Source organism: Chamaea fasciata, unplaced genomic scaffold (assembly GCF_029207755.1).
Source record: "Chamaea fasciata isolate MVZ Bird 193981 ecotype frontalis unplaced genomic scaffold, bChaFas1.0.hap1 SCAF_3, whole genome shotgun sequence".
NCBI classification, from domain to species: Eukaryota; Metazoa; Chordata; class Aves; order Passeriformes; family Sylviidae; genus Chamaea; species Chamaea fasciata.
In genome coordinates this window covers 49766902-49792073 of record NW_027094088.1, presented here as the reverse complement: position 1 = coordinate 49792073, position 25172 = coordinate 49766902, and the positions used below count along the sequence as shown (strand labels likewise).

General features: G+C 38.2%; 1 protein-coding gene across 5 annotated transcripts in view; it reads left to right on the top strand.

Annotated features, from left to right (window-relative positions):
* MAP7 (microtubule associated protein 7) overlaps nt 1–25172 on the top strand; it is a 109883-nt gene that overhangs the window by 62546 nt on the left and 22165 nt on the right. For 4 of the 5 annotated variants that reach the window (XM_066178942.1, XM_066178940.1, XM_066178938.1 and 1 more), the window contains exons 3-7: nt 4981–5058; nt 12532–12695; nt 13435–13546; nt 16852–16962; nt 22674–22787. In XM_066178942.1, the coding sequence (XP_066035039.1) occupies nt 4981–5058; nt 12532–12695; nt 13435–13546; nt 16852–16962; nt 22674–22787 (579 nt within the window). The remainder of the gene's footprint in view (nt 1–4980; nt 5059–12531; nt 12696–13434; nt 13547–16851; nt 16963–22673; nt 22788–25172) is intronic. The other variant, XM_066178941.1, reaches the window with a different exon arrangement.

The window sequence follows — 25172 nt, the reverse complement described above, 5'->3', positions numbered from 1 at the left end:
TACACAGTTGAAAATGTATGTGCTAAAAAGCTTTATGCAGTCCTTGGTGTTATGGGTCTGTTCCACTTGCATGCTTAAGTCAAGATCTGGAAGAGGACTTAGATACCTAAATTTGGCTTGTGTTGCAATTCAGGTACCTAGGATTAAAGTATGCCGTTAATAACGATTTTGCTTAGATGCCTGGGAAGGCAGAGGTGCTTGTGTTGCTGAGGGCTGTATTGTCCCTCTTTCAGCTCCTTGACAGCTTGGCAGCTCAGTGATTGCTTTGCACTGACAGCTTCCTCTCTATCCCCAAAAGGGATGTCTTTGGCCTCCGTCCCCACAGGGAAGGAATCCCAACGCTGTCTGCGTTCAGATCACACTTTGTGTGCTCTGCCAGGCACGCTGGGTCCTCCACAAAGTACAGGAATCATGGCTGCTCTCAGTCAGAGAGACAGTGGGAAAAGGAGGAGAAAATAAAGATAATGTTGCCTCTTTCCACAGCCCTTTGTATTGGACAGTGTTCAATACTTGCTTTATTCTGCAATAGTTTAATCCAGTTTTCATTTCTCAGGAGGGCGTCCTAGCTGTTCCAATGTTCCCTTGATCTGTGCTGGTGTGTAGAAAGGAAACCAAAATTCTTGGGGCTGAAGCAAGGGAAGGTAGAGTGGAGCTGATAGTATGAGCTACAAAAGTCACATTTACAAAGTATACATGACAATTATTAATTTAGGAACTTAATTTCTACAAATATAAATTTTGCTTAAGAGTTTGTTGAGTTCTATAGAAGATTTGTCTTAGTTCTATTAGAAGAGTTTCTCTTAGTTCTATAGAAGATTTGTAAAACTCGTTCTTTCCTTTTGTTACTATCATTAGGGAGAAAATCCTAATGATGTTTCAGTGCTGAATTTCTGCAAAACACTGTTCACAACTTCTAAGCTTTCAAAATTAATGATTAACTTATTAAAATGAATTTTGAACACACACCAGATGTTCTAAATATATAGACATATACTGTTTTCATATGTAATTTAGAGGCCTTATTTCCAGCAGCAGGTACAAAATTAATTTCTCCTGTATAGAACTATGGTTTATTTATTTTCCAAACATCCCTATCATACAAATTCTTAATTCCATGCCTGTTACATAGGTGAAGGGAAACAGGTTTTTAAGTGTGAGTTCCCACATACTGCAGCATAAACAAGACTGCAACTTCCAAAGCAGCATGTGGGTCTTCCTGGAGTGTTGTCTCAGGCTTTGCATATGCCCAGTTGGCAATGATTTCTCTAAAAAAATGAGAAATTCTTGCAAGATTTGTTGCAGCTGACATGTTTCCCTTTTCCTTTCATAGTAACTTAATGCTTATGGTCTGATGATGAATATGAGCAAAAGAGAGTACAAGGTACTTTGATTGTCCTGATATTCCTACTAAATAATGAGAAATGCCAGTCCCCCAGCTATTTGCCTGGTGGGCTTTTAATGCATGGAGACATGAGAAATAAAATGGGGAGCAGTCTCATTGAACTCTCTTGTTTTTGAAACTATTGATGCTCTGCACTGGGGGTGCCAGCAGAACATCTGGATTCAGAATGCAAATGTTGGAGAATGGGGTTGTGGCCAAACTGTGAAGGATCACTTAGAACACTTAGAGAAGTCATTTTAATTATGAGTGTAAGACTTGCACTGAAAATATGTGCTCCGGCTCCTAGCAGAGCAAATGCAATGTTGGTCTGCTACAAAGATGTTACCCCCATCTTTGTGTTAATATTGATTTAGCTCTTTGTGATCCCAAATGTGTGCAAAATTGCTTGTTGCTGAAGACACACTCTGCATAGCCTGCAACTTAATGCAAATTCTTAAGGATTGTTGTAACATCGTAGGGTGTTGGGAGAGGGTCTGTTCTTGTGTGAACACTATCAGGTGCGTGATGTGGAAAAAATAATTGGATATCTTCCAACAGAGTGACAGAGGGCAACTTTAAAAATTTATTTTATTCCTTCCTTTGCTTATAATTAGGAATTCTTAAGGGAGACCTTTTCAGTTTGCCTGTCTATATAACCCTCCTGCCTCTTTGAAGAATTGTTGCCTCTCCCTGATAGGGAAATATCTCTTCTCAAGAAAGGGGGGAAAAAAAAAACCAACCCTAACTGGAATGATATTGTGAAAGAAGCAGGTTTCTACATTTCTCCCCAGTGCCTCATCATTTTCTGTCAACTCAACATTACATTGACTTTGCTGACAGCCCTTGAAGGGAATCCTTGTTTTCCAGGGAAGATGTGCATTATTCCGCAAGCGCTAATTACTCATGCCACAGAAATTCATGTTTTGTGAATGTTGTGTGCCAGTGAGAGGAGAGAAGGAATATTATTACCCCTTTGACCTGTGTCTGCATGCTAAAGGGACTGTGTGTGAGTCAGCCCGCTGCTGAACTTCAGCCAAACGCAGATGTACACCATGCAGTGGGCAAATCTCTGCCATGGCATGGCTGAGCACAGTGTCATAAATGGCAGCACTGTGAGCTAGTCAGCCAGCAGTAAAGTTTTGACCCGTAACTGGGTGACAGATTACCTTTGTCTTTGCTGGTGACTTTTTCGCTTGTTGCGCCTTTCACTGTGGCTGTCGTGTTTGAAGGTTCTCCCTGCCAGCTGTGCAATGGGTTTTCTCCTTGCAGCTGTTACTTGGCACTGCTATTAACACTCTTAATTGGGACTCTAGTCTGACAGTTGTTGAGATAATAGTTTTTCACTAATTAGATTTCAAGAGTAACTAAAGTGTATGTAGCTGTGGGTGAACTGGTTCACCCAAGAAATCCTGTCAGGCTTATGCAGAAACTTCTGTTAGAGGATGAAATGCACTTTACTATTTTTTTTTAATCTAATTCAAATAACTATTCAAAATTAGTCTAACACAGCCTCACTTCAGGGACTTATTTTGCAAATATCTTTAACCTCAGTTTTATGGCCCATTGTGTTGTTTGCTAATAACTTTTTTCATAGGTATGCAGCCTATTCACAAGTAGGCTGACTCTACATGTTTTCACAAGTTGCTTACATGTGTATTCACATTGAATAGTGAAAAGGCTCTGTTGTCTTGTGCACCTTCATGATGACAGTATTCTAGGTAGTTCTTTATCTAAAATACTTTAAAACTGAGTTCCTCTCAATACTAAAATAAATCAGATCATTTATTTATACCCAGAAATATTTTTGATTTTTCTGTAGGTTTTTTGTTTATTGTGTTCTTATGCAAAGCAGATTTTTTCAGTGCTACTGAAAAAAAAGCATAAAATTAAGAGCTTTCCTGGTTTAACAGAACAGGCTGAGTAGGAAATTAGTTTTGGCAGCATGCTGAGATGAATTGCTAACTTGGATTTTGTTCCTTTTGTCTGGAATGGCTCCATTGCTGAGACTGGAAGTTGGATGCTAGCTGTTCAGCACTTTGTTGTTTTCCAGAACCATCACTGAGCAAGTGATGTCTTCCAACCAAACCTGAATTTTTAAGGTGAAACCTGGACTCTGACACAGATCTTACATATTATCCTCAGTCTTACTGCTGTGATCCAAGCAGCCAGTTTCAGAGAGTTGTGAAGTACTCTTGTAGCTAAATTTCGATCTACAAGAATAGTTAAAGCTCTCATCTTACTTGACTCATGTTATACCAGTCCCTGCATGTGATGCCTCATTGCCTTTAATATATTTGCCAGAGTTTTTAACACATGTGCACACAAACATCTTTTGAGCTCAATATCATGCTGTTTCCAGAGGCTCACTGTTTTGATCCAGCCTGTTTTGCTTGAGTGCTGAGGTGTCTTGGTTTAGATAGACAGTTATCTGCCAGGGAAGATTGGAGTCTCCTTTGGAATGTAAGCCTCTTCCCCACCTTTCCAAATTATCATAAATTTGCAATTAAAAGGCTGTCAGGCAAAGATTTTGGGAATAGGTATAGCAGTTCGTTACTAGGGATATAAAAAATACAAATGTTGTAGTACAGAAGAATAAGCAAGCAAACAAACAAACAAACAAGAAATCTTAGAAAACCCTGACAGAGTCAGAAATACAACCTGACACCCTGTTGGTCAGGGTGTTGGAAGCTGTCCAGAGTAAGTCCTCCTGGAGTGGCAGATGTGGTTCTGTTGGATTAGAGATGGTCTCGTAGAAAAAGGGTCCAGTAATGGTGAGATGGGTCTGGTCTTCCTCCAGGAATCCAGTGGAAAACCCGATGACTGGTGACACTTGTGGCTCTTTTTATCTAGGTGAAGATGGTTTGGCTCCTCCTCCCTGGGTAGAGCATCTTACAATGCTATGATGTAATGTGTCATGTCATTGGTGAGCTTTAATGGTCCATTAACAGAAGATATCCCCATGGGGGTAGTGGAACAATGAACAGATAAGCAACGCTGCTCCATCTGATAACCAACACTGCTCTATCTGATAAGCAACACTGACCCATTTGTGCAACACTGACTCATTGGAGATAAGCAACACTGCTCCACCTGGTTTCAGTAGATGGAATAGAATAAACATTTTTTCGGTTACAAAACCTAAGACATGAGGTTTTTGTGTCATATAGGGCTTATTGATTGTTCTGGGGCAATATCAAGGGAAGACAATGGTTTTTTATTATAGACTTTCCTGTGGATGCATTCTGGAGAGACATTATGGAATAATAAACAGTATCTTTTCAAAATGCACTCTAGCAGTCCAGTTGATTTAGGCTTGGAAACAAAGGTTTTTCCTGGACTTTCACAAGCAGTAGTCTTGCTTGGTATTCACAGTTACATCTTAGTGTAGTCATTGGAAGTATTTTACATCTTAAAAAATTATGAATGCATTTAATGATCAATTTTCTGTTTTTTTTTAAAAATAAGATAGATTTCTGAAAACATGATCTATTTTGACAGAATAATTAGAGTTGTTCAACAGCCATTTTCCTAAAAAGTTTGGGTTTGGTAGTATTTGATTTTATGCTGTGTGCCTAATGCTCTTCTTTCTCCATTTGTAGATCATCCAACAGTGCTAAAGGTTGATGACAGGCAACGGCTTGCCAGAGAACGGAGAGAAGAGCGAGAAAAACAGCTAGGTAAGGCCCACTCTGAGGTTTGTTTGTTTGTTTTTAATGGATTATCATCTGCATGCAGTGTTATGGCCAGTTTACTTTCAGGGGCAGTCAGCAGAATGATAGTGCTAGATATGCAGTAGTGTCATTTTAGATACACTGTCATATCTTTAAAGTGGATCTCTTAGTTCATCAGTGCTATATCTCTCACCTGTTCTATGAATGTGAATGAAAAGTAGGTTTAATTCTGAAATCATGCAAGGGAGCTTCATTGATGTAAAAGGAATTTTGAACTTTTAGAATATTTTACCAGTTAAGATTAAAATGCTGAGTACCATAAAATAGAACTGCACAATATGTATGGTCTGATTTTTTTTTAATGTAAACTTGAGGTATTTTTTTTCACGTCAAACCTTTAGTAAGGTGTCAAAGAGGTGTGCTCAGTTTCTTATGTCACCTGTGCCTGTGTATGTATGGTACAGTTCAAGTGAATAGTGAAGCTATTTAAAAGTGACTACTGATGGGCAGTATACTGAGTATGGTGCTAAGAGAATTAGGAATTATGTGAAGTCAAAGTGTTGACTTTCTAAACAACATTTATATGTTTGACTGCCACAAAGTTCTGTGGTAATTAGGAGGTTGAGAAATACAAGTATTTCCTCTTTTTTATATGTTGACTCTGATTTCTTTCAATGCTGAATTGTCCTTAGGACTTGAGAAACAGAAGATCTTTATTTCCCATTTCTAACTTCTGAAAGTTCTTTGAACTATATTATAACTCCAGCCAGAATTATGCTGCTTTTTCTGACCTGGAGAGCCATGATTATTTATCACCTAGGTCTTGATAGCATTTATATCCTCCCTTCTTTACAGCACCTTACAACATTGCAGTAGCCATGCATGAGCCACTAGGATTGTTTTGGAGGGGAAAATAAAAGCTTTAGTTCTGGCTTGCTCAAGGGGTAACATGACAGGATGTTTGATAAATCCTGAAAAGCTGCTCCTTGAGTTGAGGTTGATGGTATGTATAGGCTTAGTTTTTTCAGGTTTTGGAGTAAATGGATGTTACTGGCCCATTTTAATTACTTTTTCACAGATAATGGTTCCATGTCTTGAATTTGGGTTTTTTTCTCAGGTTTCATCCTTGTATAATATCAGTGCTTTACTGAAATGCAGAGAAAGATGCTTTCCTTGAATTTAACTCAACTCCGATTTTTCTAGCTATTGATAAATGAGTATTTGTTACCAGAAGGATGTGACTTCTGTTGAGAAATGTGTTATTTTGTGTAACGTATTTTAAAAGCAACATCAGGGGTTATTATAAGTTGACATGGAATCCTTCATTTCCAAGAGGGAGAGATCTGCATGTCCCTGTGATGTATGAGTGTATTGTGTGTTCTTGCTTGAAGAATTATTTTGAACTAACAAGAAAATTGAAAGTCGCATTGTACTTTCATCTGTATATTTGTCTGAAATGATTTAGGAGCTATCTCTTGGAGATTTGTCTTCCAGTACAGCAAAGCAATGATTTTTACAACAGCATACAACTTTATTTTCTTTTTGTTTTTTTTTTTCAGTGCAGAACCTAGATAAGCAGTCACTCATGTCGTGTGAACCACAGCAGAGAAATTCCTAAGCTGTCTCCCTTAACCATTAAGTTGTATAATATTGTTACATAAATGTGTCTTGCTAAAAATTAGAGTTGGATTTTGTTAATACTGGGACATCAGCCATGCAACAATAAAGCAACTGAAGGGAAGGAATTTATTTTTTTTCGATAGAATTAGGTTGGATTTAAATTTAATTCCTTTCCTTTTGATTCATGGGATCTGTCAGGTTTAGGAAAAACTTCCATTTAAACAGAAGTTGAGGATTTCAGTCATACCTCAAGTAAAATTATTCTTTGCTCTTAAAAAAAGGACGGACAGTGTTCAATTCTCTAGGTGTAGAGCTGGTACTAATTTTGTTTTGTACTTTCAGCAACTTGAACTCCTGGAGGTTATGTTATCAGTGTTTCCAGAAAAATTGTTTCACCCTTCAGTTAAGAACATGTGGAATACCAGTTTAATAAGGATTATGTTTCTTTATTGGGCAATATTCTCATGTTAAAGGAGAGTTCATTTAAGACCTTTTTTCTTTCCCCTTTTTTTTACTTTCAAGTTTTAATTTTTGTCGAGTTCCACTGTGCTGTGATAGATTTGGCTTTCCTTTGGTGAAGTGGGTTGGTGTCTGCTCTGAACTCTTGCAGATTTGCTTGCACCTGGAAACAGTGTTTTAGCAGTCTTATCCTACTTAGCACACTTAGATGTCTAAGTCTTGTTTTTAGTGAGAGTTTAGAGCATAGGAAATGCTGTCATTTTTGTTGTCTGGATGTATATAGCATATATGTGCTGGGATTGTTGGTATCTGCTGTTTCTTGAGGATCACGTTGAGCCACCTAATTGAAAAGATTAAAGAAGCTTCTACAAAAAATACGCCTTTTACCTTTAGTATACTCATGTTTTGTTTTGGACCCTTTTTTAGATAACATAGAAGATACACAGGGACAGAATAAACAAATCACACCATCAAGAAGGAATGATTGTTTTAGTTCCTTCACTGTAGGAAAGGCATTGCTTTTGGAATGCCATCCCGACAATTCTAAAATATGAATTCTTCGACTGTTTTCTGTGCAGTTCATTTTGCATGACTGAAGTAGTATCAATTTAAGGGGACTTTTTTGCTTCAATCTTTTTATTCTCCTGACCATTTGGGAATGTGTGTATTGTTGATATGCACATCAGGCCTTTAAAGGATTGTTAGGGTGCTCTTACTTGATTTTCTAAGTAATGCTTCCAGTGCTGTCATTTGCTCTTTAGTAACCATGTTTTCCTTTTTGTGCTCTTTCCACTAGTGCCCTTTCCCACAGCAGCTATGCATAAAAGGTAACATCTGTCCTTTAAAATACAGATGTCAGATCTCTCTATGTGAGACTAACCCTCTTGGACTGTGCAAGACAGAAATCCCAAGAGAGGCAGTGGTAGGTGAAGGTGGTAGCTGTCAAATGGGTCTGTTCCCAGAGGCCAGGGGGAAGGGAAGCTATCACACTCTGGCCCCAGCTTGGCACTTTACATGTGTCAGGGTGAGCAGCTGTGTTCTGGCACTGGATGCTGGGACACAGACATGTTGGGACTGACCTGTTTGTGAAGGCAACCCTGGTGGATGGCCTGGTCAAACTGGAAAACATTACTGAAAACTGCTGGTTTTTCATCATGTGGACTTCACCCTTATCAGCCATACTGATTGAATCTGTACTGTCAAATTAACAGTGCTGAAGAGCGTTGTCTGGTGCTGAAACTCAATTGTTCTTGCTACAAAGCTGTTACGATGGATCCTGGCAGGGTGTTGGCTCCAGCCAACTAGCTGTCTGCTTGCTGATTCCCAGACAAGGTTTGGGAATTAGCAGGGAAGATCCATGGGCTTTTCTGCATGTGCTGATCAAGCGCTGTCACCATTTTGGAGGGTTAAAGTTTAGTAGTAGAGGTGAAAGTTGCTCCATGCCAGTTAGTCTCTGGTTCCAGAGCATAGACCTGGTCCTCCCTAACTGGAAAGAAAAATCAAAATGTGATTTTCAACAGGAAAAATAACTGGGATTTTAAAATTAGTTTAATTCTGGTAACCTTAGGTAATGGCCTGGCAAAGTGGAAGAATTTTCTTGTTATTACTTGGCAGTATCTTGGTCTCTGCTTCTTGAGAAAACTGTTTTAAGTCTCACTTCTGTGCATGTTTTATCTACACTAATTCTGCTTGAAGACTGATCTTTTAAAAATCAGAATTATGATCCTGACAAGGACGCATGGTCCATTTAGTTTCTGGCATTGGGAACAAAAGATGGTAATACTGCTTTTTACTTAGCACACACTTCCTTAAATGAAGAGTGATTAATCTTAGCTCTTAGAATATGTTTGAGTTTCAAGTTGGCTAAGTTAATTAAATTCTTAATACTCACAATGCATAAGCATTAAAATAGTATTTTAAAGATCATATTATCATGCAGATTCCTCTCCCATTTGAAAGTGATCATTAGCAAAACAATAACATTAATAAAAATTACAATTTTTGTCTGTGAGTAAATTCCTTCTGGTCTATTTTCTTCCCTGGCACTTGGGGGCAGAACTTTTTCCAACAGAAAGAAACCCCACAGAAACTGGGAATTATTGACCCTAGCATATGAATAATTTTGGGATCTCCCTGGTGAATTTGAATGTTGAAAGGATTTATAAGACAAGAAAACAATTTTTAAGGATGACTAGTTAAAAAATTTCTGTGATAAATGTCCCTCAGAGCATGGTTTCTGGAGAAAGGTTGGCTTAGAGAATCTCACAATAACTTCACCTTTAATTACAGCTCTGAAGTTCACCTTCTAATTCGTTCAGTCAGCCACTTCTGTGTAATGTCCCCATTTTTAGGTATGGTTAAAGCATCACCGATCCATTTTACTGCTAATGCAGCAAGGGGGCAATCACAGCCTCAGTGCAGAGCTGGCAATGAGCAAAGGTGAAAGAGCGGTCAGAGGAGAAAGCTACTGCTGAGCTCTGTGCTTAAAGTTAGAAAAGATAAAGGCTGGAAAGCATGGCAAAGACTGTAGGATTTTGGCTCAGGTAAGCTGTCTGTCTGAGGTGGGTTCAAAAGGCAGACTGAGAAAGCATGGTACTAGACTGGTCTGCCTTTGTGTAGGCAGTAAACCAGAATAAAAAGGACTGAAGTGAAGAGACAGCAGAAGGAACAAAAAAAGAGAATCTGGGGGCACATTCTTTGCTTCACATAGATAAACAGAAAATAAAAGCTTTGACACTTAGTGCATGCTCCTCCTCCCCTCACAGCCTAAAACCCCTGCGAAGAATGGTTATGTGTGTGTGTGGTTGGGGAAAGAAACTAAAAAATTATTTCCAAAAAAGGAGCACACATGGTTTGTAGCTAACATCTTCCACATTGTGTTAGTTAATTCCAGTGTAAAATTAACTGGTTTCAAGCCTTATGTGTCTCTTAATATTGGAGCATCTCCTTCTTGATTGACCTTGTTTTCTCTTGCTCTGTATTTCACTTCAGAAGTGTCAGAAACACAGCTTTAATTATGTTGCTTTGTAATCTAATCCAGCATTACTAGTTTGCAAACAAGCAGAAGGTATTCACAGTATGTCTAGGTCTCAATTTGCTCTAATTTTATGTCCTTATATTGTGTGACTGGGTTCAAATGTATTGATCGTACTAAGGAATGGAATTGAAAATGGATCAGGCTGTGACTTTTGTTTGTACTTTCCAGCTTTAAAGTAAATTTTCCTATGAAATTTAAGCTTTCACTAAGTTATGTCACTGTATATACCTACCTTATAGCTGACAAAAACTGAACCCTTAAGTTCACAGAAGAATGTCAGTAGTGCATATAGGAAGAACTGAAAACAAAGCAGATGTTCTCCTTTGATTCTCTAATAAGATAAAATGCAGAAATTGATACTTGAAAAAAATTAAAAGTAGTTAAGATTATATCTATATCTGTGAAAAAAAGTTAAATTCATGAAAATAGATACTACACTTTTTTCAACAAACAGATGTATCATAAATCATACTTCCATGTGCTTGTTAAATACTTGATCCAAGCATAAAATGAGTAATTTCCTTATGTTAGCAGATGGGCACATATTTTCTGCTGTTTTTGCCTGTAGCCTAAAGATATTGGAAAGATGAAGCTTTTGTATTTGTTTTGAATGAGATCTATTATTTCTGTTAGAAGTTATTCCAGCTGAACACTTCTATTTGCCTGGGTTAATCCATCACTAATGAGTGTTTCTGTTATTGAGCTGTCTTGCTGTATCACAAAAGTGTGATTTTTATAACCCCTTCTCAGAGAAGCAGAAAGCTGAAGATAAGTATCATGTCTAGAGATCCAGCATTCTGTTTGTCTTACCAGCGCCAAGAATGTACATAAATATCTTTTCAGTCTTTCTCTTCTTGAATTTAGTCTTTAAAGCTCAAATGTCTGATTTTCATTACTTTTTCTAAACAACATGACAGAGTGAAACCTATGGAAATCACCATAAACTGTGCCTCAAGAAATACTAGCCATTAATAACAGAATGAACAAATAATCTCCATGTCTTTCTATAGGCAAATTAATGTTCCAGTGGCATCAGTTAAGAAAGCTGTTAGGGTTTGTTATTTTTTTTTTCTTTTCTTTTCTTAATTTATAAATTTTTAGTAGACCACCAAAGAGCTTTTTTGTGCTGAGTTGCCATTGTAAGCAGATTCCAGGCACAAAAGAGCCAGCTCATCACAGGATCTGTGGAAGTCTTCTGTCGCACAGCAGCGGCTTGTTTTGATATGATCATTAGAGTCTGTATATAAGTGACTATTCATTAAAAGCTGACATGTTACGGCTGGCTGGATTTTCATGAGATATGTGCAATTATGCTTCTTAGATGCTCTTAGCTCTTTCAAAGATAATTGATTTTTGACAACTTCTGCAAAATGGTTTGATTGAGTTACAGTTTTGAGCAACTACATTGCTTGGGTTACTTAGTGTGTTCAGGGTCTAGGTAACAGGATGTATGCTCTGGGTTTGGGGATTTTTGTGGTAGGTTGGTATGCTTCAGTTGGGTTTTGGGGTTTTTTAATTAATGTCCCACTAAGGTGAAAGGATGCTGTAAGAGTCTAGAGCATTTCCTGTGTGAGGGTCGCACTAACTTAGACTGCAATCATACAATGTTTCATAAGGGAACAATCTAGTTCCACTCTGGGTCCCAAAGCTTTCAAGGCACCAGTGGGGGGTGATTCAGAGTATCCAACTGGTTGGTCAATGGTTTCGTGTGGACTGCAGTCTGAGCCTGCATTCTACAAAATTCATGAAAATTCAGACCCTGATAGGGAGAAAAACTGGTCTTGTGTAGGGCTTCTTGATTTGTTTGGCTTAGCTCTTCTGAAACATGTTGTTTGAAGCTGTGCACGAGTGGAATTACGTGACAGATTAATGTTTACCTTTAGACTTCTTTGGTGGGTAACTTCCTTCTGTTGGTCCAGGTGCTAGAATTGTCATCCCAGCCACTATCAGAAGAGATCTGTATTGATCAGTAAAGGTGAAAGTTATGATAGTTTTACCTCTCTTTTTATTGTCTTTTTTTTCCAGTAAAATATTACAGAGAATTATCATGGTTTGTATAACAGAAGTTTGTTCACATACATCTGACTTCCTTATTTAGGCATTTTAAGCTAGCAAAAAATCCTTTCTTCTGTGAAGAAACTGTATGCTCAAATAACTTAACTGTTGGTAATTCATAACAAGTAAATTGAGATTAAATAAAATCAGTGTGTGGCCAGGGTACATTTTAATACATGACGAGAGGTGAGGATATTATGGCTGAGGAGAGTTCAAAAGGTTTTCCATTTTCCTTGGTTATTCAAAATGTATTAAAGTTTTCATTGCATAAAGCAAGTTAATACTTTCATTTCTCATTTTTCTCACAGCTGCAAGAGAATCTGTCTGGTTAGAAAGAGAAGAGAGGGCACGGCAACATTATGAAAAACACCTAGAGGAACGCAGAAAGAAGCTAGAAGAGCAGAGACTAAAGGAAGAGAGGCGACGGGCTGCCGTAGAGGAAAAGCGAAGGCAGAAACTAGAAGAAGACAAGGTAAGAATGAATGTCATGGTAACCCTTTTGAACTTCTCTTGCCATGAGATACAGCACTATCAACCTCTTTCTCCAAGAGCTGATGTAAAGAATGCCACATGGGCCATGGTCAGTATGACAGAGTGTGCAGAAGGATTTTAAGCCTTACTTGCACAGGTACTTGCTTCTGTTATGAATCAAATGCAGTGAAGTTGAGCATGCCTGGATTGCTGTGTATGGTGCTGCTCAAACTCTTGCAGAAAAACAAATTGGATCAGATTTGTACAGTTATCTGTTAACTCTTAGCCATTCAGTTTCAGGGTAGTTAAATATAAGAAAATCTTTTCAAAAATGAATGTGTAATGAAAGATGCTCTTGGCTGATTTGTCTCAGTTAAACTGGGAAGTACGTGCAGTGTGATCCTATGCAAGTCACCTCAACCTTGTGGGTGTTTTTTTTTCCTATCTCTCCCACTCTTCTGGTATTTATTAGATGGGAAGTAGCACTAGGATGTGGTGGTGTAGTGGCAGGGCCACTTAAGTAGATCTTACCTTTTCAGAATTTCAGTTAACATTCTAACTTACTTATGGCTTACTTGCTGCTTAATTTTGTTCTAGTCTGTGTCTTAGTAGACAGCTTAAACACAGTTGTAAGATGCCTACTTGGTTTTGTCCATGTAGATGGAAGGTAGCAGGGTTTGATGAGAAAATAAAGTTAAAAACTCAGTAGTATCCAAATGCATTATCCTGTTGTACTCGAGGAACGACATGAAGCTGTTGTACGTCGCACAATTGAAAGAAGCCAGAAGCCAAAACAGAGGCAAAACAGGTGGTCCTGGGGAGGAGCCCTGCACAACCGCATTAACAACACAGGTAAAGAGGGAGGCTTGCTTTGCTTGCCAGTTTCCCTTCCCCACCAGTCAACTAGAATTCACTTTTCTTCTTCCGAAAGGAAGGACGATTCAGTGTATGTCAGTTTGAATTCATTGCTCTTGGTCCTATTATTGCTAGCAGTGGCATGTTTGTGACATTCTTGTGTAGCAAAAAGGTAATGAGGAGAAAGAAATCTTAACAAAAGTTAGAGCTTGTTTCGGGAGTTCTTGCTTCTGCTGCTTTGCTGTTGTTGATGTGTGTATACGTGGGTGTGCTTGTGCTGTGTCAGTATCGTGATACGAGCTACTGTGGCAAATGCTAGCTTTGTGCCTCCAAAAGTAGGTCTGGTGGAAATGACCAAATACTGAGATTAAAGTAGACACAATGAAGAAAAATTGTTCTTTGTAATAAGTGATATGTGCCTTGTATTGAAATTTGGGGAAATAGAAGTTTCTTTTCTTCCCCTAAAGATTGGCAAATTAAGTTTAAGTGTATTTCAGCTATGTGCTTTTTTTCCCCCCAGTTATCTTTTCTAACTTAATCTGCTAATTATTAATGTGTATATGCCCTGTTCAATATGAATCAAGCCCCCAAAAAGAGAACTTTCCCTGTACTTCTTTTAACAGAAAGTGATCCTTAAAGTTCTTTTCTTTCTATTCTAATTTCAATGTGTCTAACCTCTCATCAGGGGAGGAAAAAAACGTTGAGAAAAGAATGCTCTGAAATCTTTGTCATATATAATTTCAATAAACAGTTTTCATAAAAGGTTACTTTTTTACTTAACTTTATATAACTTTATCTAAGTTTATATAACTTATTTGATTTTTATTTTATTTTCTGTGAAAAATCATTGTCTTGCATTCTGTCCCTAGGTTATTTTTTTGAATCATCATTCACCTTTCTCGATTTAGCAGGCCTGGAGCACCACTTCAAATCTCTGGGTGGTGCTAGAAAACCTGGTACATAATGCTGTGGTTTGTTATTCCTTTACCTATAGCTAGTTCTCAGGAAGTGAGATCATCAGTAACTAAACCACCCTCATGTAGTTGCAATGCATGCTTAACACCATGCTGATAGATTAGAACTGTTGTTAGTACCTGATTTTTTCATTATTATTTATTTTTATGGTGGAGAGTTACTGCTGGCTGACTCTAAAGATTTGGCACAATTCACTGAAATGAAGCATAATATTCTATCTAATGGAATTCAGAGAGAGAAAATTTGAATATTTTGTTATTTTCTAAAACCCTTTTGGCATACTGCACGTAGGATTTACAATTATTTTGCACATGAACACAGACACATAACCAGCTGCGTTGGCTGTTCCGTTGCTCGTGGGTATTTTAATTCCTTTTTTTGTTTGTTTCTTTTTTTGGTTTTTTTGGATAAAGAAAGCAGCAATTTTCCAGGCAATGGATTGCATTTGGCCTATTCTACATTTATAGGATTCGTATTGCCAACACTTGTATGCAAATCCTTATGCTGAATGTCATTCATTTTTAAATAAGGTTCATTGACACTAGAAATGTTGTCATGCCTAACAACAGAGGTGATTTTCAATATTGTCATTTGTCATCTTCAGAAAGCCAGTTTATGCAGTACATCCATTCTGCCAGATGTAGAAACTTTACGGCTGTACTGATACTGTGTCATTTCTCAGTGGCAGGTTAGACATGAGGTCAAAATCCCCATCCCATTCCCACAAATGCTGTTCTGTTCTCAGGAAGCCTGAACATCATGTCTTCAGTAGTGACTTGTATAAGGCATTCTCCAGTGTACCCCAGAGATCAATGTGGGATCATCTTGCCAGCCTACAGAGGTCTTGTTCTTAGCTATAACATCTAGATTTCTCCTTTTAAAACCCATTTCTGAGTTTTATTTCCCTCCCAGTATCCAGTCTGCCAGTTCTATGCCCTCACCAAGTCATTCTAACATTAAAGTTTGCAAATAATCACATGGGGTAGGGAGAATCTTTCTTCAGTCCAACCAGTTGTAGTGAATCTTATATAGTTTGTAGATCTGGGGAGAGTTAAGGTATTTTTCATGTACTCTATTTGTATGAATTTTTTAGTACACAGTGAGTATAATTTAATCTATTGGGACAGAACAGGTTAATACACTTGTCATAAATAAACAATGGCAAATAATATTCCAGCAGCAGCATCCTTAATGCTGTCATTGTCCTGAGTTTGTATCTGCTTTGCAAACAGTGTACGGACCCATTTTTGCACACACAGAATATGAATCAGCAGAGCAGTTCAAGCATATGCTCAAGCCTCATTGCATTTCAGCATGGTAGAGTGCTTTGCTGAGTAGTGCTGAGGTTCAGCACATGCTAAAATGTAAGCAAAAACAGAATTGGTTCTCACTGCATCTTTTGGATGTCAGATTTTCAAATGGAAATTTGTAATGGGGAATGTGTAGTCGATGCATGGAGCTTGGAGCTCTTTTTGTTTGGGATTTTTTTTCTTGAGAGAGAGAAAAGGAAGGACACAGCAAACTTCCTGTGACACACATATGCACAAGGTGTGTGCAGTCTCTATTCGTGAAGTAACCATCACCCCCTCAGCAGGGCGCAGATGCTGACTGCAGCAGTTGTGCAGATGATGTAATACCACTCTAAAATGTAGAGAAACTAAAACCAAATTATACATTTTTCATGTTATATATGCCAAGTAGGTGCATTACAAGTACTTTCTGCAGAGGCTGTTTTTTTTTTTTTAATATCTGCTAAAGGTGTGTGCTGAGCTGGATTTTCAGCACGCTGAAAATAACTCTGTGATGGGTGGTTTAGCACTTATACATAACTGTGGGATTTTTAACTAAATATTTTAATTTCTTTTGTGCTTGTCCTCACTTCCTTTGTGCACTAGTCTTCCCTTAATCTTTCAGCATGGCACTGTCACAATATTGACCATCTGCCTAGTAACAGTGCCCTGTCACCTTTTATTCAGATGCCAGGGTGGTTTCTTAGTGAATAACTGCATTTCCAAGCACCTTGGTCCTTCCTTGAAGCTTTCTATTTTAAGTCACGAGCAAAGATTTTCTGACAATATTGAAAGTCCTTAGATTGCAACCCACTGAGTGGTAATGAACAGAATATTTTACACATTTGGAACTTAAACTGTGTTGTGCCTAGTCTTTGAGTCACCTGTACAACGTCTGCTGAGAAATCCATCCTACTTTGGAAGTCCTTGTGGTAGAGCAGGAGTGACCTAGTCCTGTTTTCCTCCTCCCACTAGTGAGCTAGAAACTTGCACTGTTGCATGTGGGCTGTCAATTAGCATTATCTCCATTTGTTTTAGATCGAGACAGGCGGTCTGTTTCAACAATGAACCTTTCGAAACATGTTGATCCAGTCATAAACAAGCGGCTCTCCTCCTCATCTGCAACATTACTAAATTCTCCAGACAGAGGTACAGTTTTGAAGAAAAAAGCATTAAAAGAGCAGCAAGAAAGAATGTTCTATACTGCTGTATTACTTTGCACATAAAACAAGCTTCTGAAGTCATTTTCTGTACTTAATCTAAGTGGTAGTGGAAAGACTTCATATGTGACAAGTAAATGGTTGAACATTTTTTCCTGTGAGAACAAATAGTTCTTGTTTTTTAAAACAAGAGAACTTAACAATTCTGCTTTAGCAAATGATAAAAGCAGTGCTTCTGTCAGGTTTTTAGTAAATGAGGTACAACTATTGAAAGAATACATCACTCCATAGTGCATGCGATCATGTGTGATTTTTTATTTGCATTAGACCATTTTGTCATTATTTTGTTTTCCTTTCTTTTTTTGGTAATATTTGTTGAATGTCAATGAACATGTTGCATGAAGCTTTCAAGCAATTACTTTATTACAATTTCTGGTTATTTTTTTACCATTTCCCATTATTTTTATAGAAGAGGTGTGGGTGTTTTTCATATTGTCTGTTTATTGACTTTTTGTGTCCAGTTATTTCCCAAAGATTGCTTCATTTCAGTGTACATCTTTGGTGTTTACAAATCTGAAAAATGATAAACCATCAAGCTTTTAAAAATTAACAAGCTGAATTGCTGCCTCTGTTCTGACAACTTAGGAGATTGAAGCATTGAGCTTGAAAGTTTTATAAAAGAATGTCTCTTGTGTAACTTGTGCAAAGTGCTTTACAGTAAATTACTTTTTTGTCCTCTACTGAGAATGAGTTTTGTCCCATTTCAATCCATAAAATTGTTTTAAAACCCAGTTTTTAAAATGTACTTTTAGTTGTGTTGTCTGGTCGATGTCATTATTTGTGTGTCTTAACTAAGTTCCAAGTTTGCTTGAACGTGTGTATCTGGTTAATTTGATGAGTCATGTTCATCCTAGTGGGCTAACCTAGTTGTACAGTCTGGTAACTTGTGAAAAATACAGTACTACGTTAGGAAATAATTTATTCCTAAGAACCAGTCTTTTCTTGCTCTTAACATTGAGATCCAGTCAGTTTTATCTTTATTAGCTTTTCAGGTGTGTATATTTTTTTCAAATTGCTGGTGTTCTTTGCCAGGGGATGCTTTTTTGAGGAAGGATATTGGTGATGTGGGCAGGTGAACAGCAGCAGGCATTAAGTATGAAGGATAGTCTCTCGTGGACTGTAACACAGCGTTTTAGCTTCTGCCACCCATTTCAAATTCAGGAGAAGTTAAACTGAATACTTGGCAATCTAGTGGTAGGGAAAGAAAAGCAATATGGAAGTGATGGCCAAATGTCAAAATGCTGAGGCATTCTTTGCCTGGCATTCCTACTATAACAGCACAGAACCCTTTGGGAATATCTTGTGACTTCTGCAGACTCCAAGTCAGAAAGTAAATCCAAATGCTAAAAATGCTTTTTCTCATGCAAAGTCAGATACCTAAAACTAGTTGAGCCATATATCTGGAGAAGTGCCATTAGTCTCTCCAGTGGCCTCAAACTCTTAAGGCAGGTGCTTAAAGGAAGGCTGTGACTGCCTGCTCCCCATTTCACCTTCCAGAAGGCACCCAATCACACTTTGTCTGTAATACAGACTCCTACCTGCACAGCGGCAAGCTGGAGATAAGGATGATAAGCTTACCTACTAAGTGGCTTATAGCTGTCAACAAGAACTTGTCATCTGTTGTGCAGTGCCTTTTTATCATTTGAAGGACACTTTTTTTTTCTTTTTGTGCAGCAAAAGACAGACGTTTTCATTAACTAATTGGCTAAAAGACTGGTTAATGCTGTTTCAAGATTTGTGTTGCTATACCACAGTTGTACAATTGGGCAGCTAGAACAGGCTTCTCATTATGCTTTTATGTTACTGTAGTTAGTGAATAGTTGAAACTGTAACATAAACATATATTCAACTGAAGAAAACTGCTGTTGACCAATAAATTTTGGAAATTGTGCTCTTTAAGGAGAGCTTAGCAAGGGGATAATACTTTTAATGAGGTATGAGTTATATACTTTAGGTTTTGCAAAACTTGCACCCTAGTTTCCTCCCCTTCTCTGCAGTGATTTTTCTTTCAAGCAGATGATGGTCTCAATCACTGCATCACCATTTTCTGCAACCATAATAGAAGACATTCAGGGGCTTCAGTATTGTTTCCTGTAGAAAGAGCAGTTTCCCCCTATCTACTCCTTACCATATTGTGTACGTGTATTAGCAAACACCACATTTATCAATGAGAGTCTCCTTCGTGGTGCTTATCAGAAGGCTGTTAAATCCCTGCCTCCCATCTGTCCCTACAACTAATCAAATGCTGCTGTTTGCTTACTTGCAAATTATTCTGCTGCTGCTGAGACAACTTTCCAGTATTCAGGCTGTATTATCCTGAAGATAAATACAGATGATTGTAACCAATTTACTTTTGCCATCTCCCTGCAACTTTGTGTGTTTTGTAGTTACAAGTTAGATTACAAAGATCTTTAATCTGTTAAAAATAACTTGCCTGTGGCTGGGGGTCAGGATACTTCCTTGTACCAGCAAGCCTATCACTCTTGTAAAAGCCTATCACATTTACTCTTGTAAATGTGCTTCCTGTGTGAAAATGGAACAATAAAAGCTGAGAGAGTTGGGCTTGTTCAGACTGGAGAAAAGAAGGGCTCCAGGGAGATTCTATAGCACAAGGGTCCTCCAAGAGAGCTGGGGAAGGACTTTTTACAAGGACATGTAGTAATAAGACCAAGAGGTAATTGCTTCAAACTGAAAATCTAGATTGGATATTAGGAAGAAAATCTCTCTGAGGTTGATGAGATGGGTTGGTGGAGGCAGGTGGAACAGGTTGCCCATAGAAATTGTGGATGCCCAAGGTTAAGCTGGATGGGGCTTTGAGCAACCTGGTCTAATGGAAGGTGTCCATGAGAGGAAACTTGGAACTAGATGATCTTTCAGGTCCCTTCCAACCCAGACTATTCTATAGTTCTATGAAATAGCCCTTAGAATGATAGCTTAACACAATATGAGAACAAAAAGTACTGCTTCCCCTTGTCTGTCAGATGGTTTGAAAGACTAAAGTTTGAAAACCTTACCCTGAGGCATTAAAAAAAAAAGAGCAAGAAAAAAAACCCCTGACCTCATTGTCTTAAAGTTGATCTTATTATTTTGGGATGTTCTTTGTTTGGTATTAAATTTTGCTCCAGTGTGGTTTGGACACTAAACTGAAGCTATTCAATGCATTTAGGTATTAATACTCTTAAAGTTGGAACCCGGTGGGTGAAAGTTTGTCTGCTCTAGGTGAATGGTGGTGCTAATCTGTTAAAATATGTATTGAATGTGTGAAGTGTGATGCTTTCAGGGAGCTGTGCTTTTGGAAAATTCAGTATGTGATGACCCTGGCACAAAGCCAACGTGCATCTAAACAAACTCTGATCTAAACTCATTATAGAGAATAAGGGAGACTCACCCCAAGGCCCTGGCTAAAACTATTTTGACTTCTCTGAACCAGGCCTATTGCTTATATGGAGAAGAAAGGTTTTGGTTTTAGTTCACTGTTGTGCATATCACCTAGCTCACTCCCAGACAGCCTCAGTTTTTCAGCTGGATGCTGTGGACACATGGTTGCTTCCAATAGGAGATGTGGATACAAGCTCCCTTGAGTTAGGGCCAAAGATAATTAAACCATACTCACCTTTAGGGCCAGGGACAGGAGATATGCGAGACTTGGCAGGTGACACATTGGTGTTCTAAATCATCGGTCTCTTAGCTGTGTCCTTTTGAGATTACTCCACCTCTGGGGGCTTATATGTGATGTAAGGCCTGCAGCTGGCCCACAGGGCCAAATTTACACTGTGACATTCACTTCTCATGTAAAGATAAACTCTAAGAAATGGATGGTGTATATAGTACTTATTTACTGGCCTAAAATATCAGGGATCGCTTTCTGAAGTTGTGTGATCTTTATGTTAAACTACAGTGGAAGAGTTCTCCAAACTCATCAGCAATCATACCTGTGAGCCTGAGACCACAAAAGAGGATCTGTTGTCTTGCAACACTAGCTTTAATCAGTGATCATACTGAGCATGGTGCCTGAAGATGAAAGGAAGCAAAGACTTTACCATTACTGCATCCAGTTTAATGGTAGCTCTGTGATTTCTTCATTGTTAAACTGCAAGTTTATGATAATGTGTGTGCTGTAATGGAGGTCTCAGTATGGTCTCTACCATTGCAGAATGGAATCATTAATCACAAAAAGCTTTGGCAATAGTACATTGTGTAAAAGGACAGTTATGAGAAGAGCCTGCTGTGTTTAGGAGTCCTATATTTCTCTAGTAATGCCTCTCATTGCATTAGTGGAATTTAAGGGAGCAATTTGAGAAGTGCAAAACAGCACTGAGGGCAGATTAAGCAATTATATTTTCATAGGAGGGGATTGAGATCAGCCTCCCTTTTCATGGGGCTCAGCAAGGAGTAGATTAAAGACAGATTCAGAGTTTACGTCTATTAAAAGTGATGTATCTCTTCCTTTAAAAATGCAAATGAATGTCAAGTTACAGCCAGTCACTTCAATGAATGTTATAGAGATTGAGCCTCATTAATTCAAGGTGCAGTTTTGTTACTGCAAACACTAAACTAAGGCAAATGAATGCTGAAATGTAAGAAGACCTGATTTTGTTTGCAATATCAAGATTACTGCTATAGTGTAAGCTTACTATGATGAACTACTTTGGGAACTAGTTGAATATTTTGGCTTGTGGTAATAATTATAAAAGAATTTGTTGCATTGGAGTATCATGGAAGAACCCAACTCAATACAGAAAGTAACTTACAGGAGTCTTCTGGCTTCACCATGATAAATGTTTAATTAGTATTAAAAAAAAAAAAAGTAAAGAAACTTTACAAGATAAAAGGATTATATTGACAAGTTATGTTTGTATTGGACAACACTGGGAAAAGCTAAGTAGCAGTGTGATTGCAGCCAGGTCGACATGTAGTACTTTTCAAAACAGAGCAACTATGTGAAAAGTTGATTCTTTTTACTCTTCTACATGGAAACTGATCCTTAGCAGGATCTTTGGACAGAGAGTTAATGATTAAATATATTTACTATTTTCTGTGGCTTCACCTATTACTGAGACAACTGCAGCTACTGAGATTGGTATCTGCAGTTGAGGCGCACTTAACCCTTTTGCAATACTTTGATAAAACGTCATTGACACAATTCTCTGTGTAGCAGTAAGCAACCTTCTTTGGTTTTTCTAGGTAAGCTGGCAGACTTTGGAAGGTGTTTAAGTGTAACTGGAAGACTATATACCTTTTAGGAAGGAAGCCTTTGAGACACAAACATCTCATATACATATGAAGAATAGACATTGAAGTCTATATTTAGGAGTGGCAACTGTTCTTCTGGTAGGGAAATTATCCTGTCATTCCTAACGTGGAATATGGCAGATGTGCAAAATATCCGTATTCATTTGGTAACAATTTGCCGTAATGCCACAGGCAGTAACACAAATTAAATGTTCAGAAGTACGTATTTCTACAGGAATTAATTCTGCTAAAAAGGAGTAATAATAAAATACAAAACACTCAACTATTGTGGAGAGTTTCAAGATTTTCATGGTATGCAGTAGTGAGGTAATAGTACTAACACTCTGCAGCATGTGGTTGTATGTGAAGTGTTTGATCTAACATCTTGCTTGTATGGTGCACGTTCAGCTCGCCGCCTTCAGCTCAGCCCATGGGAGAGCAGCATCGTTAGCAGGCTCCTGACGCCCACACACTCATTCCTGGCTCGGAGTAAAAGCACAGCTGCATTGTCTGGAGATGCAGGTAATCCTATAAGAACACAGGCTTCGTGTCTCAGACACTTATTTTTCCAGATTCCCTGCCGGATATTGTGAAGTCATTGATCTAATTATGATTGTATGGTGGAATCCCAGAATGACCTCCAACGTCCGTGATTAGTGTGCATGACAGCATGAAAGCTTCTCTGGACAGTTCTTTGCTATGCCTCTTTCTTTTCCTACTACTACTTCTTTCTTACTTTTGCCTGTTCATCAATGCAATAAATGAACACAAAACGTGCAGGGCAACAACATCACGCTGACCATGGCTGTTTAAGGAGATGCACACCTTGTTGTAAAGAGCTGATTTGGCACATCCACTGCTAAAGCTGTGAGCTGCTTGCTGCAAAGGACTTTCAGCCCCTCCCAGAGCACTTCCCACATGGAGAAAGTTAGACTTTTATGAAGATAGGCCCTGGCTACTGTGCATTTAATACCTGTGAGGTTATAATAATTGTAAAGTTGTCTGCCAGCCCCAGAACAACTCCCTGATGGTACTTACCGAGGGCAAATTAATGTACAGAAATGTGATGATATCGCTAGGTCGTAATTGAAGGCCCAGGCAAAACTCTATTCCAAATACAGCCAGGGCATAGCTGCATGTCATGTATTTTAGGCAGGTGACAGCTGCCTCTTCTTTTGTCATAGGATGTTTTATAATAGGATGTTTTATAATCATCCACTGGGAACTTTACCATTACACCCTTGGCACGTGCAGCAGTATATTATTGTAAATCTAAGCAAGCCTTTCTTGTCTGATGTGGACAGGATTTTTATTCTAATTAAAGAACATAGAAGGTAAGAAGGAACAGAGATCTGCTAAGATTACTTTTAAAGAAGCTTTCACTTAAGAACACTTATAACTAATTAGGCTGTGGTATGTTTCCACAGGAGTAGTGCTGTAGGAGCAAAAAACGCGGATGATATTCTGCAAATAGTAGAATTAACAAGCACAGAATTCTTTTTTACTCTTCAAAAACAATAGTTTGTGAAATTAATTTCCAATATTACCTACTGAGAAGGATACTGGAAATTCATCTCTTCATTAGGGAATAGTTGAGAAGGCAGCATGTAAGTGGTTACCTTCCTGGAGCAAGCATGAAGCTCTTTGTGACTGCCCTTGTTTATACTGCGCAACCAACTGTAAACTCAGTGGAATATTGAGAAAGGCTACAAGTAGCAGGAAAGACTGATTTGTCAGTTCAGTCTAAGGCAATTCCCTGAAATGCCTTCCCTATGCGAAGTGGAACTGTACCACCAGAATAATCCATCTGCTCATTGTTTTCCAAGTATTAGTCTCTAGGAGCAATAACTTCAGCCCCTTCATACAAGATACTTCCTGGAGATTAATGATCAGGTGATGGCAATGGCTCACAGCTGTGCTCTGAGCACTCCACTCATCCCAGCCTGCTATTATTCCCTAGAAAATTACCCTGCCCTTTGGCTGTAAATATAAATTTCAATGTAAAAAATCTAAACTGAGTTAAATATGGATTCATGTCCTTAAATTTTAAGTGAGCTATTAGGGATATCCAGCATAAGAGTACATCTGGATCTTTTTTCAAATAAATCCTTTGAAACCAAAATGTTTTTTTAAATAGCTTTCAAAAAGCTCCTCTGAATTGATGTAATCCTGTTAGCACATGAATCATTGGAAGTGCTGCCTAAAGCATTGTTTGGCAACTTCACAAATGAAAATGAACTGTTTCTCTTCTAATATTTGTGTTGTCATCCTTGGTGGTAACTTCAGATAATCAGCATGCAGAAGGGGAATTGAATCACAGAGCAGGAGCCATATAAATTATAAGTGGTGTAAAGCAGCATGCTGATGCCTTGAGAGGCTACCTAGAACAGAGGCTAAACAGTGTTAAAGGAATGAAGTAGGTATTTATTAAAAAGGCCTTCAAAGGATACACCTTGAGCAGTACAAGAGCCTGGCCGTTGCTACATCCCAGATGCGGGTCACACATTTTCACACTTTTATAAGTTTTGGTCCATTTACATATTGGGGTTAATTGTCCAATTACAGCTTCAGGTTGTGAAGTCCCATCCTCCTAGTTTGCTCTCCTCAGTTTGTTGTTGTTTATACTTTTTGAGCCTGAAGCTGCAATGGTGTCCTTGGTTCTCAGGCTGGAAAAGGATTGTTTTGTCTAACTACACTGTGAGGAGAACTTGCTAACACTTCTTATGAAGTTCAGAGTTACATACTAATGCAGTACAGAAACTGGAAAATATGAAAGCTAAAACTTAAGGCATCAATGCCACTGCCTCCTATCTGGTTTAGATGCTCTCAACCAAAATAAACACACAAACAAAAATTTTCTTATTACTTGTTTGTTTTTAAGTTAATCATAATTCCTCATTAAACATA